General features: G+C 33.1%; 1 protein-coding gene across 8 annotated transcripts; it reads right to left on the reverse strand.

Moving 5' to 3' along the window:
- Window positions 1–11,352: 11,352 nt before the first annotated feature.
- On the reverse strand, window positions 11,353–16,603 carry LOC149552873 (axial regulator YABBY 5-like). Of its 8 annotated transcripts, none has more exons than XM_089788412.1 (8): window positions 16,359–16,603; window positions 15,659–15,778; window positions 14,853–14,919; window positions 14,539–14,587; window positions 14,351–14,426; window positions 14,154–14,222; window positions 12,383–12,435; window positions 11,353–11,804 (listed from the first exon to the last, which is right to left on the reverse strand). In XM_089788412.1, the coding sequence occupies exons 1-7, from the start codon at window positions 16,431–16,433 to the stop codon at window positions 12,415–12,417; spliced, it is 477 nt and encodes a 158-aa protein (XP_089644538.1). In that variant the 5' UTR covers window positions 16,434–16,603; the 3' UTR covers window positions 11,353–11,804; window positions 12,383–12,414. The 8 variants fall into 8 exon arrangements, with proteins under 8 accessions (XP_089644538.1, XP_089644533.1, XP_089644537.1 ...); XM_089788407.1 differs by having other exon boundaries at window positions 14,802–14,919; XM_089788411.1 differs by having other exon boundaries at window positions 14,853–14,922.
- Between the last annotated feature and the right edge of the window lie 1,361 nt (window positions 16,604–17,964).

The following is a 17,964-nucleotide window of genomic DNA, read 5'->3' on the forward strand; positions in this document are numbered from 1 at the left end:
ATTTATTAAGACTTAATTAATGGAAAATTCACCATAGACCTCCAAAATAAAATATGAAAACCCATCATAGAACAAATCATACAAAATTAGTCTAAAGGGTTAAAAATCACGAAATATGTCATCCGACATATTCGGTGGGTACTCAATTCTGATACTTGTCCTAACTCACTAGGACAAATGGTTTAAGGGTTTGGAATTTGGACTTGAGAATTTATCTCCCTTCTCTTATCATTAAGATAGTATAATAGGGTATGCTCATCCTGGCAATTTAGGAAAGTCGATACCTGGTACCTGCAACCTGCAGAAAAATCATGCATGTACATACAATATATAATGCTAAGCTAAACAAACAATGGCAGGAAGTGGTGCATCGTGTAGATCTTGACTAAGCAGGTGACTACGACTCCCTTCTTTAACCACATCAGAAACACCATACAATAAGAAAACATGCACACCATACACATGCAAGTATGGGGTAAGTATCCATAATAAAACACATAAGATAATAACCATCAACTAATCATCAATAATATCTGAAAACAATATAATGATCATCATACATACATGAAATGTAAAGTCTAAATGATCTCATCATACATCAACTAAATCCATATCATAATATCTGATAGTGTCAAAACAATACCACTAAACCATCGACATAAAACTAGTCCATCATAGTCTGATAATAATAGCAACAATATGTCCAGAAAAGATGTGAATGAGGGCAGGCACTACATATTACATGTGTATGTATATGATATGTTCATTTAATGTTTAGTCCACTTATATATACATGTGTACATATGTATTAAGTTCATGAACTTAGGACTTCAATACTTAAGACTTCACACACATACATGTTTATTAAAATTTCATGTTTAAGGTTGTTGTATGTTTATGTTTCTTTCATGAAGTTAGGACTTATAAATGTGTATGTTCATTTTATGATAATATTAAAAAATAAATTGTGTCTAGACTTGTATGCATGTGTATGATATGTGTATGTTTATTTTATTATTGGACTTAACTCTAAATTATAACATATTGAATCACCTAAATCAATTACGTTTTAAGTCATATATTGTGTATGCATTGTGTGTAAATTATAACATATTGAATCTAAATCACAAATGTAATCAATCACATGTAATTAGTATCTATCTATTATATAATTCAACCAATGACATCCAAGCATAAACCTAGAAATTGAAAAAATCAAATGTGTGTGTATAATAATAAACTAGAAATATATATCTAGATCACACATGTCTAATCATAAACTAGAAAGATTTATCACATGGAACATAAAGTTGAAACATATATAAAATGTCTGATCATAAGAATCATATAAATATATTTCATGTATCGTAAATGGATCATGTCAAGGTCAACTAGCTAAATGATACTCATCACGATCTGCAACTCTGCAACATGCCTAACCATAATATTCTAGAAGATCTAAATAGTTGATGTTGTGTTCCAAACCAAACTCTACATACAACTGATAGGAAAAATGTAATGGTATTTTGTCATTATTGGGATAATGACCATGTGCTATGAGAAATCGATGCTATGCCATGCATTCAATCTATGGCACAATACATCTTGTAACTTGATAGGCCTTCACCTAGGCCTAACCCTCATAAAATGGGAAAACCTCCCATTTGATAATCTCCTTAGGGACTAGGGTCTAAACCTGGGCTAAGGAAATATTACCCAAGACCTTTGCTCTAAGCTTTACAAAAATCATATCAATAGATTGTGATGTGAATGTATTCTATGATCTAAGTCAATGAGTAAGATCTCGAAGACTCATATAGATTTTCTCACAAATACCTCTATATAAATGATCAACAGATCTATCAATTGATTGTCTCATTCATGCCATCTTTGTAGTCATAAAATGGAATATACTATCCATATCAGGAGTATGAGGGTGAACACATGATCCTTGTTAGGCTATCCCTATCCCTTTCCTTGTCCCTATCCCTATCCTAGTCCCTAACATTGAGGCTGCCCATGATCCTGTCCATATCCCTAATCCTAAGGTTGTCCATGATCTAGTCCATGACCCTCATCTCTATTATGTGATGCCATCTACATGGGTAACATGTGAAAAATAAATGTTAAGTAGGTCTTATTAAATGCTAATACCTATCCTATATTATAAAAATCTGAAGGTGCCTATTAGGTGTTAATAGGTTATATTAGACATGTTAATATGTTTTTGATTAAGAAAAGAAGTAATTTTAATGGGTGTTGATATACATTATTTAAATTAAGAGCTCCTATTAGGCCTAGAAGGTCCATCCTATTAAGAGATAATCTATAAATTACATCTTAAATTATGTCTTATTACAAGTTAATAGATCAAATTAGATGCTAATATGCATATAAAAATAAATTAAATGTCATCTACAAATGAGGAGAGAGTGAAAGGAAAGAGAGTGAGAAGAGAGAGATAGTGAAGAGAGGGAAAGTGAGATGAGAGAAAAATTTAAAAGAGAGATTGAGAGGAGAGAGATAGGAGTGAGAGAGAGGAGATAAAGTGAGGAGAGAATGAGAGGAGAGAGAATGAGGAGAGAGAGTGAGAAGAGAGAAATAGGAGAGGGATGCTTAGGAGAGGGAAAGTGAGAGGAGAGAGTGAGAGGAGAGCTTGATAGTGAGGAGAGAGAAAGTTAGAGGAGAGAGAGTGGGAGGAGAGAAATAGGAGAGAGTGAGTAGAAGAGAGAGTGAGGAGAGAGATTAAAGAAGAGAGAGTAGAGGAGAGATAAATTGAAGAGAAACTGAGTGAAGAGAGAGAGTGAGTACATAAGAGTGAAAGTGAGAGGAGAGAATGTAAGGAGAGAGAGTGAGATAAGAGAGCCTGAGGAGAGGGAAACTATTCAGAGAAAGAGATTCAAGTGAGGCGAGTGAGAAGAGAGAGAGAGTGAAGGGAGCTTAGAGAAAACTTAAGGAGAGAAATTTCTTGGAGAGAGAAACTGAGGAGAGAGAAAAAGCTTAGAGAAAGAAAGTGAGAAGAGAGAGTAAGTTTAAATTATTTTTTGTTTAAATTTTGTCCACCTAGCACTAGATTTTTATTTTTTCTTTTTCTATCTAGTCCTAGAGTTTTTTCTTTTCTAAACCTATTATTTTTTCTAGCTATAGTTTTAACTATGTTTTTTCAACTATAGTTTAGATAACTATGTTTTTTCAACTATAGTTTAGATAACTATGTTTTTTCAACTATAGTTTGGATAGCTATGTTTTTTCAACTATAGTTTAAATAACTATGTTTTTCCAACTATAGTTTTAAATAAGTATATTTTTTCAACTATAGTTTATATTTTTCCAATATTTTCTATACACCTAGTACTAGATTTTTGTTTTTCATTTTCTATCGACCTAGAGTTTTTCATTTTTTTTTTCCTATCTAGACCTAGAGTATTTCATTTTTCATTTTCTATCTAGACCTAGAGTTTTTCATTTGTTGAACCTATTATTTTTTCCAATCATAATTTTAACTATGTTCTTCTGATATTTGCTAACTATTGTTATGTTTAAAAATATCTAACATAATAAAATACTAATTTATGTAAATTTAAAAATAACTAGAATAACAAGTAAATATAAAACTAATTAAGATAAATTACAAAATAACCAAAATTTCATTAAAAAAAATTAAACATTTATTAGAAATAACTAAAAATTCATTAAAAATAATTAAACATTCTTAGAAAAATACAAAAGTGAACAAAATACATACCCGAATTATTAAAAGAAGTAAAAAATATAGATGGAGATGTTTTTGCAACCTATGATGAAAATGGCTTCACCCTAAGCCCCTTGGCCCACTGATCTTGAAAACTAAAAATGTTAAATAAATAGAAAAATCTAAATCTAAACCATAGGCAGCTATAGGGCTTCGATCAAAGCCCACTGTCAATGTACCATGTGGGGCTTTGTTCAAATCCCAAGGCTTTGATCAAAGACCCTACTAGAAGGGCTTTGATCAAAGCCTTAAGGGACCTTTATTCAAAGGCCCGACTTCATTTGAAGGCCTTTAGTATTTACAACACCACTTTCCATCTGATTTCTTGGTGATGTAAAGTAAGAAGCATTATTGTGGCTTGACCCATATGATAAAAGACATATCATCATGAATACAAAAAATGGAAACTAAATTCTATCTCTTGCTAAAGGTATATATTTATCTATTGAACCATCCTTCTCCAGATGGAGTTACCTCGAGCAAGGAGATTTTCAAGGTGTGGGGAATAAAGAAAAGTCCAAATAGGAAATAGAGCGTAGCTTATAGGGGTGATAATGAAGATGATGGATATCTTATTTCATTAGCTAAGATTCCTAAGCTGGATAGGCCATCTACACTTGCAAATGTTTCCATTCTAAAGGATAAGTGTGTTTATACTACTCTAAAGACAAAAATACTTAATAGGTCTAATAAGGATGCATGATCTATGATGAATTGGAGGATTTATGCTTGTCCTTGAAAAAACAACTATTTGTACAAAGCCTAAAAAATAGAAAGCTATCATAACAACAAGAGGAACACTTAGACCTCCCCCTATATTGTTTTGAATAAGGACAAGCTAGCAAGCATGAACCATTTTCTTATCCATAAAGGGATGATCTCGTAGAAGGTCAACCTATCAAACAGTCTCCTAACACAACATGTGCTAGCTAGAGAACTCACCAAACTCTATTACTATCTAGGAGATGCCCCATATGAAACCTATCTTTATAATAGTGTGATAGTACACCCTAGGGTTCAATGATGTTGGAGTTAGAAGAAATTTCCAAAAAGACTTTGAAGGCACATAATGTTAAAGATTCAACACATGATTTCATGGTGGAATATCCTTTTGGCACTACTAACTATACATTTCCTGCAAAGGAGACCATTCTTCCTCTTATCAAGTCTTATGTGAAGTTTCAAAACCTCTAAAGAAGTAAGAAAAAATTGGATCGTGAGGTAGACTATTTCCCTAACTCAATTAATGGTTTCCCTTACTAAAGTTAAAAGTTTCATTACTCTAAATTAGTAGGTTTTCCTTTTGTTCAAATAAGAACTACACTACATGAAGTACTTCACATTTGTTTTTATAGTTTGAATTAGTCATTGAGCATTTCTAGAGTCTTGTCATCAACTTTTTGGGTCTTCTTGAGAGGCATTTGTTTTTTATGACTAATTTTGCATTTTTGAGTTAGTAAACATAGAACCAGTTGTCTTCCATGAGCATATAGACAATGGTATTTTTCCATCTTGTTAAGTTTTTAATATGCGCTAACAAAATTCTCTACTTTGGTTTTAAATTTTAGTTAATACTTTTGATACATTTAGAGGGTAAAGTTAGAAGTAAGAAGAAAAGATCCATACATTGCACACAAGAATACGCTATATTATATGTATGTATGTATGTATATTCAAGCTATGTACATGTATTGATTAAAAATTGAAAAACTTCACTTGTTTTTTTAGAGGATAATTCTAGCAAATGAATAATGTTCACCATTTGTCATCACTTCTTATTTCTTCCCTAGTAAATTCTTCCCATCTATCCTCCCTACTATCCATGGAATTCTAGGGAAGAGTCTCATTAGAGGATGATTCCTCACTATCTTTCAATACCAACAAGATGGAGTCAGTATGCTCACTCTCTTAGGATGTACTTTTAGAACTCTTAATAAAGGAGTGGCTTCTACTAGATTTAGATAATTATTCCCACACCTATTTTAAGACCACTTAGATGTGGAATTATTCCACTACTTCATCTGGGAGTGGTACGTCATAATTAAAAAATCTTTACAAAGTCCATTCTTTGTCTAACATAGCATTGATATACATCCAAGAGAAGGTAGATGAAATGCAACATAGAGGGAACAAAGGGTATGATCATATTGATCTTTGAGTGAATTCATAGGTTGGTACCATAGGGAAATCCCACTCCCCTTTAAATACAATGAAGAGAACATCTTATAGACTTTCAATAAAGATGATGAATTTGATTTCGAAGAGATAAATTTCAAGATAGTGATGATGAAGATGAAATACGAGTTTTTTCTATAAAGGAAGAAAGCCCTATAAAAGAAGAGAAAGAACTGATATCTCATGTAGAAAAGAACTATGATTAGATCATAGATGGTGGATTCTCACATCCTATGACAGGTGATGGAGAAAAGTTTGTTGAACTAAAAAGCTATGATGTAGAGTAGTCAGAGTTGATAATAATGATCGATGTCTTATTAAAGTAAAAGGATATATAACACTTAATGATAAAGCTAATAATGAGGATGTTTATTTTGTTGATGCATTCAAACATAACCTTTTGAGTGTTGGACAACTTGTACACAAGGGATATATTTTACAATTCACTAAGAAGACCTATATAACCAAAGAAAAGAATTGTAAACTGATTGGAATGTGTATAATAATAAGAGGCAATGTATTTCAATTAACCACTATAGAGTTAAGTTGTTTAGTTTGTAGAATTTATAACACTTGGTTGTAAACAAGAGATTTTGTCATATAAATTTTGATAACATTGTCAAGATATGTATTAGCAATGTAGTAAGATATTTGACAAAGATTATGAAACCTTCTAAGGTGATTTTAAAGGATTGACAATTAAATATTTAAGATTAGACAGAGGAGAAGGGTTTACATCAAATTAGTTAAATGATTTTTGTGAGGATAATGGAATCAAGAGATGACTTTGAGATTGTAAAACATCACAATAGAATATCATAGTAGAATGAAGGAACATATTAGTAAGTAAAGCATATAGAGTGGAGATTCTTGAAGGAAATGTGTCACATATCCATTGGAGAGAAGTTGTTACTACACGAGTATACACTATGAACATAGTTTATATCAAGAAAGACACTAGTAAGATACCTTATGAAATTTGGTTTGGACATATATCTACTATGAAATATTTTATAATATTAGGAAGAAAATGTTATATCAAGAGAGAGAATGGCATAGGAAAGTTTGATCCTATGAGTGATGAAGGTATATTTCTTGGTTATTCACTAAAGAGAAAATCATATAGATGTTATAATCATAGATTGAGAATAATAGTCAAGAGTGCAAATTTAAGAGTTGACAAAAAATTCAGGATACAAAAGAGAACACTTGATTATGATTCTAATAATTAAGGAAGAACAAGTCAAAGACATCATAATCATAATACAGAATAAGAACTATTCTATGAGATAGATACATATTTATAGGTGCCTATTAAGGAACCTATATATGAATATAAACAAGAGGCTATAGAAGAAAAAATGATACAAGAACAAAGAAAACCAAAATATGTTAAAAAAATCATCCAGAAAAATAGATCATTTGAAGTAAAAACAAATGAGTGAGGGAAAAGGAAAAAATCAATGAAGAAATGTGTTTGATTTCACAAGTTGAACCTAAGATAATAGATGAGGCATGCAAATATGAATATCAAATGAATGATATGAGAGAAGAACTTGAACAGTTAGAAAATAATAAGACTTGAGAATTGGTCCCTAGATCTAAAGACAACAATGTTATTGGCACTAAATTAGTATTTAGGAACATGATAAATGAACAAGGTAAAGTGGTGAGAAAGAAAGCAAGGTTGGTACATGTAAAGAATGCTCACAATATGAAAGAATTGATTTTGAAGAAACTTTTTCCATGGCAAAAGACTTGGAGTAGTCAAAATGTTTTTGGCTTATGCATCTAACAATAACTTCAAGGTATATTAGATGGATGTTAATTCAATATTTTTGAATGTCTAACTTGATGAAGAAGTCTATATTAAACAACCAGATGGTTTCCCCTCACTAAAGAACAACACATGGTTTACAAAATTAAAAATATATATAATATGAATTGAATAGGCTCCTAAAAAAGGGTATGCAAGATTCAAAAAGCATCTGATAAGCTTGGGATTCAAGAAAACTAATGCAAATTGTAGCATGTAATTAATAAAGAATTTAGATGGTTTATTGATAATTGTAGTATTTGTTGATAATATTATCTTTGGAGGAAATTATGAGACTAGTGAGAGATTCTCTGAAGAAATGAAGAATGAATTTTAAATGACTATGATTGGTGAAATGAAGTATTTCTTGGGATTGCAAATAAATCTGAGTAAGGATGGTAATTTTATATCATAGATAAAATATCTTAAAGATCTATTAACAAGATTTAGATTGGGAAAATATAAACAAATTAGTACACCTATGGTTAGAGGTTGCAAATTTTTAAGTAAGGATGAGTAATACCTATGTAGGAGAGTATTTTAGAGGATAGATGTCAATGGGGATTATATGTTTTGGGAAGATTGTTAAAGATTATGTGGTATCCATTATTTTTCATCATATTGGTCATCAATTCCAAAGGAGGAGCTTGTTGAGTGTGTACCAAAGTAGGAGATTGTTGGGATATTTTTGAGTTCTTGGCTCTTAAATTGGGTTCTTATGTGTTGCATTCATGACTTGTTTTTTATTGATGTCAACATATAAGTGTTTAGGTATGTGATAGACTATAGTGGTAGATTTGATCACCATGGTTTGGATATGAATATTTAAGATATGTGAGCTTATATTAATATTCATGGATGTGTTCAAATACTATATTTGTGTTCTATCATGTTAATATGAATAATCGAGCTAGTTTTTGTTAATTTAGTGAAGACTAGTTGTAGGCAAAGTGTATAGGAAATTGTTTACTAGTAATTCAATTGTATCTAATAAATTATATGAAATCAAGGTAAGAAATCGTATATCACGATTGAAGGAGTATTTTTTATGCTATGTTCATGTTAGAAGATTTTGGAAATTATTTAGTGAAGGTCCCTAAAGTGTACCATGTGATATGCTCACTGTATACCAACTCTGGTGATGAGACTTATACTAGAAGTTCTAAAGTGTGTTCTATTATATGAAACCTTATTGTAGTATCTTATCAAAGTCCTATATTAATCATTTTATATTAGGAAATACCTCATAGGCTGGCTCAATTAGTTACTAGGACAAGGCATAAAGGTAAGGATATTTTCTTGATTATAAGTATTACATTGTATTGTATTGATGTGGATGTGATTAGATGATGCAAATTTGATAAGAGAAAAGAAAAGGATGATGTTGATATTTATTTGTAACTTCAAAAGAACCATATTGGCAAAGAGGTTGTTATATTGGTAAGTTCACTAGTTGGATATGTTATCCTAGAGATCTATTTTGTGTAATAGTTTTGAAGCAATTTGAATAGTGGGTTCAACAGTTCTCTTTGTGCTCCAAATAGGGATAGAATATTCAGATTAGGATTCAGAGTCTCCTAACATGGACTCATACATATTGATTATATAGAATTGGCTCTTTACAAAGTCATATCCTCTTCCAAGGAATTTTTATATTAGTACATCATATTGTGGATTCCACCCCCACCAAGGTTTTCCCTCTAATAAAGGGTTTCTCTTGTTAACAAATCATTGTGTCATTGTGTATTTTCTATCTCTTGGTGTTATTCACTTTTATCAATTATTAAAGTTGGATATGATAAGTTAAGTTTGATTAAACATATGACTTCTTCCCTCCCCCTAGTTGTATTGGTGGACATTACTTTCTAATAGTTCATCCCCTTTTCAAAAGTATTTCTCCTTTTTTCAATTTTGAAATCTTTTACAACTAATACTGAATACTACCAATGCAACTACCAAGGATCTTAATGTTAGGATGACCTTGAATCTAGTTTGGGTCCTACTATGACATTGAGGAGTAAGGACAAAACTGCTACTCCTCTTGACAAACAGTGTTAGCATTAAGAAAGACTAGTTTATGGTTCAATGACTATAGTTATATTAGAGGCTTTGTTCTCTTTTTGTTTGATAGTTGGTTGGTGTTCGATCCTTGTCTTGATTTCTATTTCATCTATTTTCATAATGATGATATTTTAATTTTGGTTTTTACGACTTTTAGTTTTTGATCTGTGCAAAACCAATTTTCCCTTAATAAAAAATTAAATATGTTAAGAAATGATAAAATTAGGGATAATATTACTTTCATTCTCATCCAAGTTTCCCTAACCATCCTAGAAATCATATTTTATATAGTAATTAATATGTAGGTCAGTAAGGAGGAGAAGGACATGGGAAAAGCTATCGAGACAACCTGATCCATCTATGAGTTTTTGGCAAAGGACTGGCTAAAGACCATCCTAGACAAATTAGTTAAGGTGGAGGGGGAGGATGCGAACAAGGATGTTCTTGAGGAAAAGGAGGACAATAATGGGCAGGAAGAGAGCAACCAGCCCTAGCCTTTTTTTTTTTTTTTTTGGTGTTGTTTTTATGTTCATAACTATGAACTTGGTACCCCACAGGGTGTTAGATTTTATGTTTATTTCAATTAATAGAAGCATTTTGTTTAGGTGTTGCTAGTCTATTTTATAGTCATTTTTGCATATTAGCTTAATGACTGATAGTACCATCAATTATGTTATGGAAATATCTTATTTTTTGAAGTTTAAAGATGGCATAGGGTAGATAATTGGGAGGTAACCTCTGATTGATTCTTCAGCCTTTTTGTTCTTTGGGGTCAACTCTTGTCTTTATTAGCTGCTATCTAATACTTCAAAAAAATATGTTTTATTAAATAGATAATATTTTTTCAGGCTTGTCAAATTTTGTGACATTCTATGAAAACTTTTAATCAGCAATAAAGTTGAATCATTATATAATAGTTGTAATAGAGATTTATAAATCAATTAGATCTATTTGCACAAGATACATGAGAATAATATGGAAAATTAATAATATTAAATATTCTATTATATGATAGTGTTTGTTTCAAAGTGTGATCTGTCATGTGGAAGAATAATATGAAAAATTAATAATACTATAATTTCACAATCCCTATTGTCAATTGTGATTGCTTCTAAATTCTATTGTATAATAGTGTTTGCATCATTGTTTCAGATCACACTAGCAATCAGTTGTAAAAAGTAATAATAGTACAATTCTTATTATTTATTGTGCTTACGTTTAGATTTTATTGTATGATACTGTTTGCTTCAATGTTTCATATTATATTTCTACAATTCATATTACTAATTATAATTATTGAGATATTCTATTATATAATATATTTACATCAAATTTTCCAATCCCACTTAATGATCCACTATCGTAAAAAAGCCAGACATAAAATTTCATTACCTATATAAATTGCAAATCAGCGAATTTCACTATCTAAAATAAATGTAAGTAGAACTGACGTTTTGAAACTCTACACTTAAACACATGGATTCAATTTGTTTACACATTTCCGATGTATCTAAACTGGAATGTGGTAAGTAAAAACGTCCATGCAATATCAACAATTCTATATTATATTTATATATATCAAGTACAGGCTATTCTTAAAATGTAGTCCATGATCGATGTTACAGGCAAACAAATGTCATGACAATGGTGAATAGTGTTTTGGAACTTTGATTCATATTCATTACTGCAACTAAAACCTGCCTTGTGCTACAATTCAGCCTATATATTTTGCAGTAACATTGAATATGGATAACAGCATCTTGTTTCTGTTTCTTGGTTTCAAATTTCAACTGAAAAGCTTGATGGATAATCACAATCAATAAGAGGAAGCAAGCAAGCAAGCACAACTCTGAATATCTGAGCTCCACTTCCAGTGCGACAACAATTAATCTAAGTTACACAGCAACATGTCTAAGAAATCTTGAAAACGACTGCGAGCAGAGAAATATGGAAAACATGAACCAATCATTTGCAGATAGCTTCTGCGTTTAGAACATCCTCCTGCACATGAGTCAAATTCCAGATGTTAATTCAAATTGAGCTTGGTAAAAGAAAAAGATCAGTACAGCTTGGATTGTAAAGGAGCAAACGCTTGGTTTATGGAAATAAGAGAATTGAAACAAAACCATGAATAATTAAAGAAACAACGTAATAAACAGCGTGAACGTTGTGAATGAAAAAACGCCATATTTGACGATCAAAGCTATCCAGAAGAAGAAAAACAGATTGCATATTGTAGTTACAGTTTTATCTATTTTACTTCTAGATAGTTGTAGTGATTAAAGAATGACCATAGGCTTAAGAATCCAGGGAATTCACAATGAATCGTTTGCCACCATTTCCAAATTGTAGTTTACTATTTAGTTAACTCATAACGCCCAGTTTGACCTAAACAATTGTATTCCTTCCTAGAAGAGAAAAAAAGGATTGCAATTAAATTTTCTGTGTAAGGATCTTATATTAATTGAAAACATTGTAAAGGTAGGAGCCAATGGGCATTCTGTATATAGTCCATCATTTACATGATGCAAAATAATTGGCAATACTTGTCAACTTGGGCTAATTTTGATTGAACTTACTATACGACAAGCTCCATGAATCTGGCGGGTCTTCAATTTTTCTGTGAGTTGGACTGCTTCATGTAAACCAGAATGAACAGGAAAATGGAGAATGTTAGTCACACTGTAACATTGACGGGTGGCTTACAAAACATAAGCGTATGGAAAAAGTTGAGCTGCAACTTATTCTAGGTTTAAGCTCACAGAAAAAAAACAAGTAAAGGAAAACGAAAACCAAAGCAGTAAACATTTATTTGCAAGACGTTTACACATTATTTCGCATATGGGTTGTATATAATAAACTTGATCAGAATTATGCCGCTTGATCAAAACTGTCTACATAAATTTTTAATATGGATGTTTCAGGCGTAGGTTATGATCCTTTACCAGAAAACATATCATGAATGGCCCGAAACATCGATATTAAAATTTATCTACACAATTTTGATGAAAAATTATCACAGATGACCAAATTATGGTCATCAGACAATCTGATGAAGTAGAATTCATCTGCTACAGGATAATGGACGGTCGTTTCTGCTTATACCCAGTCAAGTGACTTTAGTTTAGGGAATGTAAAAAGCTGATTTGAATTTAATTTAAACAGAAAATGAAGGTAGAACACAGTAAAACGATTCAATGGAATACATTCCGGATTGAATAAGTATTGCTTTTGTACACCACTGCGTAGGAAGTCCCTAAATGCTCATTGTTTAAACAAACAAACTACTGTCTGTATCGTAAGCTTTAAAGGGTAGAGTTTTAAGAAAGTAAGCCCATTTCTCAAGGGAGCATTTTACTACTGTTCCACCAAGGCTAATACATCATTTCTTCTTCTTCTTTTGAATCAAATAATAACTCTCAAGAAGGACTTGCACCAAGAAAAGCTCAATAGGTGGAGAGGCATTTGACTTGTTTTCTTTAATGACACCATAAAGACTGGGAGATATATTCAATTAAAAGCAGCAAAGAAAAATTGCTATTTCAGTCATGCAAAGGATAAAAACTGCGCTTTTGATAGAGGTGTAGAAATGCTCTTCAACCATTTCGGTAGACATCTTGCAAGGTATGAGGTTTGTACAGTGTAAGATTTTACTTTCAATCGTCTCTATTACTCTAACAATAATTCTGACCAGATTCAATTATCTAGACAGTTATATATATATATATATATATATAAAACAATATGATTTGTCAAATATCTGATGTTCATAATATAAATTTATTGTGAAATATTTATATATTTTTTATTAAATTTAATGAGCTATATTAGAAAATAATTAATAAAATTATCAATCAGAAATTTAAAAGATTTGTTACTTTATTAAATATTAATTTAACACAAATTATTTCTACATTTAATTGTATTTTTTACATAAAGATTTCTGATCACATTGCACCATCATCATTCTAAAAGATAATAACACAATTCTCATTTCAAAACTTTTATTTAACAATAATATAATTTGTCAGCTCAAAATCCATCACATTTAATAATCCACGTTTATAAATAATTAACACAGCTTTCGTTAATTTGTAATTTCAAAATTTCAAATTATAAATTTTAAAGTTCTTCCTTTATCTACATCTAAAACACACTTTTCCTTAAACACAGCAGTTCTATTATAACTCTCACAATTCAAGACCTAAACTTCAAACTTCAAATTATATAGAAATGACCATATGTGTCCAGTTACGGTGAGAATCTGAATAATAACCACTGTCTAGTAGAAATCAAACTTCATATTATATATATAATTAGAGGATGAAGAGAAATATGTTTGCATATTACCTCAGAAACTTTAGATTGCTTGCGGTTATCCAGCATGGACCCGAAATGAATGGTTGGAAAATGAGCCCACTGAAAATAAATCATACACAATATGATAAATCCTCCATGGCCTTAAAAGGTTTCAATCGGTTTATAAGGGTAATGCATAAACAAATCAACCCTTCGGAAACATTCGCATTGATGTAATAATATCTTACGTTTTTGGCAGCTCTGCTGAAAGCCTCTCTGTGACTTATATCTGGAGTAGCAGTTTTGATCCTCTGAATTTCGTCTCTGCGTCGCAAAAAGTAGATGTCACAAACAAGCGAATCTAAATGAATTGTTTTGTGGGCACAGTCAATAAAGATTTGCAACTCTTCTTTGTGCAATTACAAATCATTCTTACTTGATGAAACGATTGTAAGCAGATGGAACGCGCTGCTTTTTCTCCGGTTCTGCAACAAAGTATGAACACATTAATAACGAACTCCCATAATTTACCCTAATTTCATTTCTTGTTCTTGTAGTAGAAGATTCCAGACATAAACATCTTAAAAATTCTCCATATCCGGTCAATTCAAATGAAAGTTCAAAATCTATGCAGTGGAGCACAAAATCTTATTCTTTTATCGGCAAGGATTCTAAATTGCCATGGACGGAGAGACTAACGTCTATAGGAGGAAGTCCTGCTTTCCTCGCTTTCTGAATAAGACATCATACCTCCCTCGTTAAATGTAGTGATCGAAGACGATGCAGAACTGCTCTCATATGCGCTGATATTCTGGTTCTGCTGTTGGAATTCATCACAAACACACAATGAGGATTCCTCAAAATTTTGTGTCAATATCAGCATAAGATAGGGAATATAGTGCAGTTGTAAAAAGGGAAAAAGAAAATGTTCGTCAGTCAATTTAGATTTCAGATTCGAAGACTCTTTAGACGACCGTAAAGACTATTTATGCAGCAAGAATATTTTGCAGTGTTTGAAATGCAGTTGTATGGGGATTTATTCACAGCAAATTCAGGTCGTAACTGGTCCAAGATTCTTACAGCGATTCTCTTCTTACAATTAAATGTCATTCTCCTATCACTTTCGAACAAAACTTTGTTATCAGGGGTACAAGGAACGCCATTTAAAACATAATATCTCTATGACTAGAATTATGATGGAAGTAATGTGAACTGACGAACTGCACAAGTTTTCTTCAACTATTAAGTCAGGAAACATTGTTCAAAATTGAGCGATAGAGCTTAACCACTATTCCAGCGTTTATATAGAGTTAGATTCGACCACTACTTCTAGAAACTGACATTATCGAATATTTCAGAAATTCACAAACATTTAACTAGCTCTTGTCCTTTGCTGGACCTGCGACGGAAACATCTCACAAACGTTACTAAATTCATGAGCTCACAGTAATAAAGTTGCAGGATCTACTCCATTTTTACCGAAAACAAAAGATCCGCTACTCTATGCGAGGGAAAGAAAAAGGATGTAAATACTCGAAGTAAGAGAGAGTATGTACCTGGGCCGACTGCTGTGGTAGCGACTGAATCAACGTTGCCATGTTTACTGACAGAAGGTTGGTGCAATTGCCACATCTAACTGTCACAATCTTGAACAAGCTGCTGCAAGGAACGCTCACCTGGAAAGCACATCACTCTTAGATCCTTTCTCTTAAAATAATAACGAGCACTTAAAAACTAGAAAATCGGCCTATAAGGCAAAAATCTTCGACTCCATTGAAGTTACAGCAAAACTTCAATAAAACAGTGAAAAAAACAGCCAATATTTTCATTTTCTCGTTTATATTCGTGGGGATTTGATATTATCCGCGTCAATCACGAGACGATGACGAAATCTCAACAAGAAACGTCGTAGAGGACGTCGCACACTGCCTTCCATTTTACATTTTGCTTAGCAGTTAGCGTTTATCGTTTAGCCTCAAAATGGACGCTAACATTGCAAGCAAGATTTAGCTACACGTTACAACGACATTTACCAAAATTACTTGAGGAGATCCTTTCACAGAGAGTCAGTTTCAATGCAACTTTTGAGGTCACTTTCTACCACAAAGTCTACAAGTACAGAGATAACTTTAAAGAAGGAAAGAAAATGAAAGTCGGTCAATAGTTATGGAGCATAATAAACAAAAATTACAGTCACATCTTGCAAGCCCACAGAGACGGAGATTTCACAAGCAATAATTGTTAATAACACTTTACCGCGAGGACAGTGTTACAGTAGGTGCAGTGAACATAGCACAATTGTTCCGACCCCATATCGAATCCGCTTGACATGCTGAAATCGAGGAGGGAAAGGGGGCGAAAAACAGCTGAGTATTTGCAGCCGATTTCTCCAGATCCAACCACAGAAAAGCCGCCCGGCCTCGACTCTGTGGCAATTAAGGCGTCCGGAAAGCAAGGAAATACAAAGGGAGGCTAAAAGGCTGGAAGGCGAGTGAATGTGTGCCTGAAACCCGAAGATCTGCGGGGTTAAAAACTACTCCGGAGGGAATAAAGCACGGAATCTGCCAAATGAATGAACATAAGATGATGGGGATGATGATGATAATGAAGAAGCCGCTAATGATAGGGGAACAGTAGTTGGATATGATAGAATGGATTCGCGCCTGCAGTGGGAGTGGGGGGCCTAGCTATTTTGGTGTTAATCACATTTTCTAGGGTTCGGACGCGGTAGAACGGAGGAGTGTGGAGAAACTTAGAAAAATGCCCCCAAATGTTACGGCCATGGCCCCGCTGTACGTGTGGCTATCTGTGTGTGTGAGCGCTTACCAGAGCGCCTTTCCCAAGGACAAACCCCACAACAAACCCGTTTCGAATAATCATACATTCCCTTAATTACCATCCATAAGCATGCCTGCCACAGACGGCCGGCATAGCCATAACAAATGTTTGTTAATACCAAAAAAAACCCCACCAGGATTGGTAATTTCTGCGAAAGGCGGCGGGTTCTTCCCTTTACCCGGCGAATAAAGTGAATTTCTGCATCTTGACCGTCCTTTCTGAGGGCGGTTACCGCCGGATTCCTTCAATGCCCTAGGCCAGTGGACACAGTGGATAAAACATGGCATTGCGAAAGTCCTTACAGAAGAGGACGTTTGTTTTTTGCGCTTGTGATTAGACAGCTGCTACACACTTGCTCCACTGTTTTCGAAAAAAATGAGTGTACCGGCTTAATGACAAGTTGTTCAGGGCTTCTTTCGGCTACGGGGATTCGTCTCCCCACCATGTTATTGTCGCCGTTCTTAAATGAAACTACGAGATACCCGACCCCACTCCATGAATTCTTGACGGAATTTTTCCCGTCAAAAGGTTCTCGTCGACCAAGATACATACTACCTTTTCTCCATTATTCTCCATCCTTGCTGAAACCCTAAATCAAAACAGCGATCGTCAAAGGTTCTGTCTTCGTTCTCATTCCAGGGAGATGATATTCCACCGTCAAGTGTGGAATTAGTGATTCAAAAGAAATCTTTTTGTTATCTTCCAAATATTCCTCTGTATCTCACCACAGTTCCTGGCAGTCAGTTATTCGTTATTCAATCAACAAAAGAAAGCCAGTCAGTCTCGTAGTAAGTCAAAGAGATTCACCACAAGCTTGAGATCCGTTGTTGAATTTGCATATTAGCTTACATTCCAAGCGGATCGTGCGTGGGGCAACGGCCGCTATCATCAAATTCCATCCATCCATGACCCTGCTTACCGATTACTTTTATTTAAGCATATTTGAGCAAAATCGTCATTTTCTCCCCCGATTCTTCGATTGAGCACATTTAGATCTCTGCCATTGGCTCAAAAATCATCATTT

Source organism: Cupressus sempervirens, chromosome 6 (assembly GCF_028749045.1).
Source record: "Cupressus sempervirens isolate cs-2001-9-10 chromosome 6, ASM2874904v1, whole genome shotgun sequence".
NCBI classification, from domain to species: Eukaryota; Viridiplantae; Streptophyta; class Pinopsida; order Cupressales; family Cupressaceae; genus Cupressus; species Cupressus sempervirens.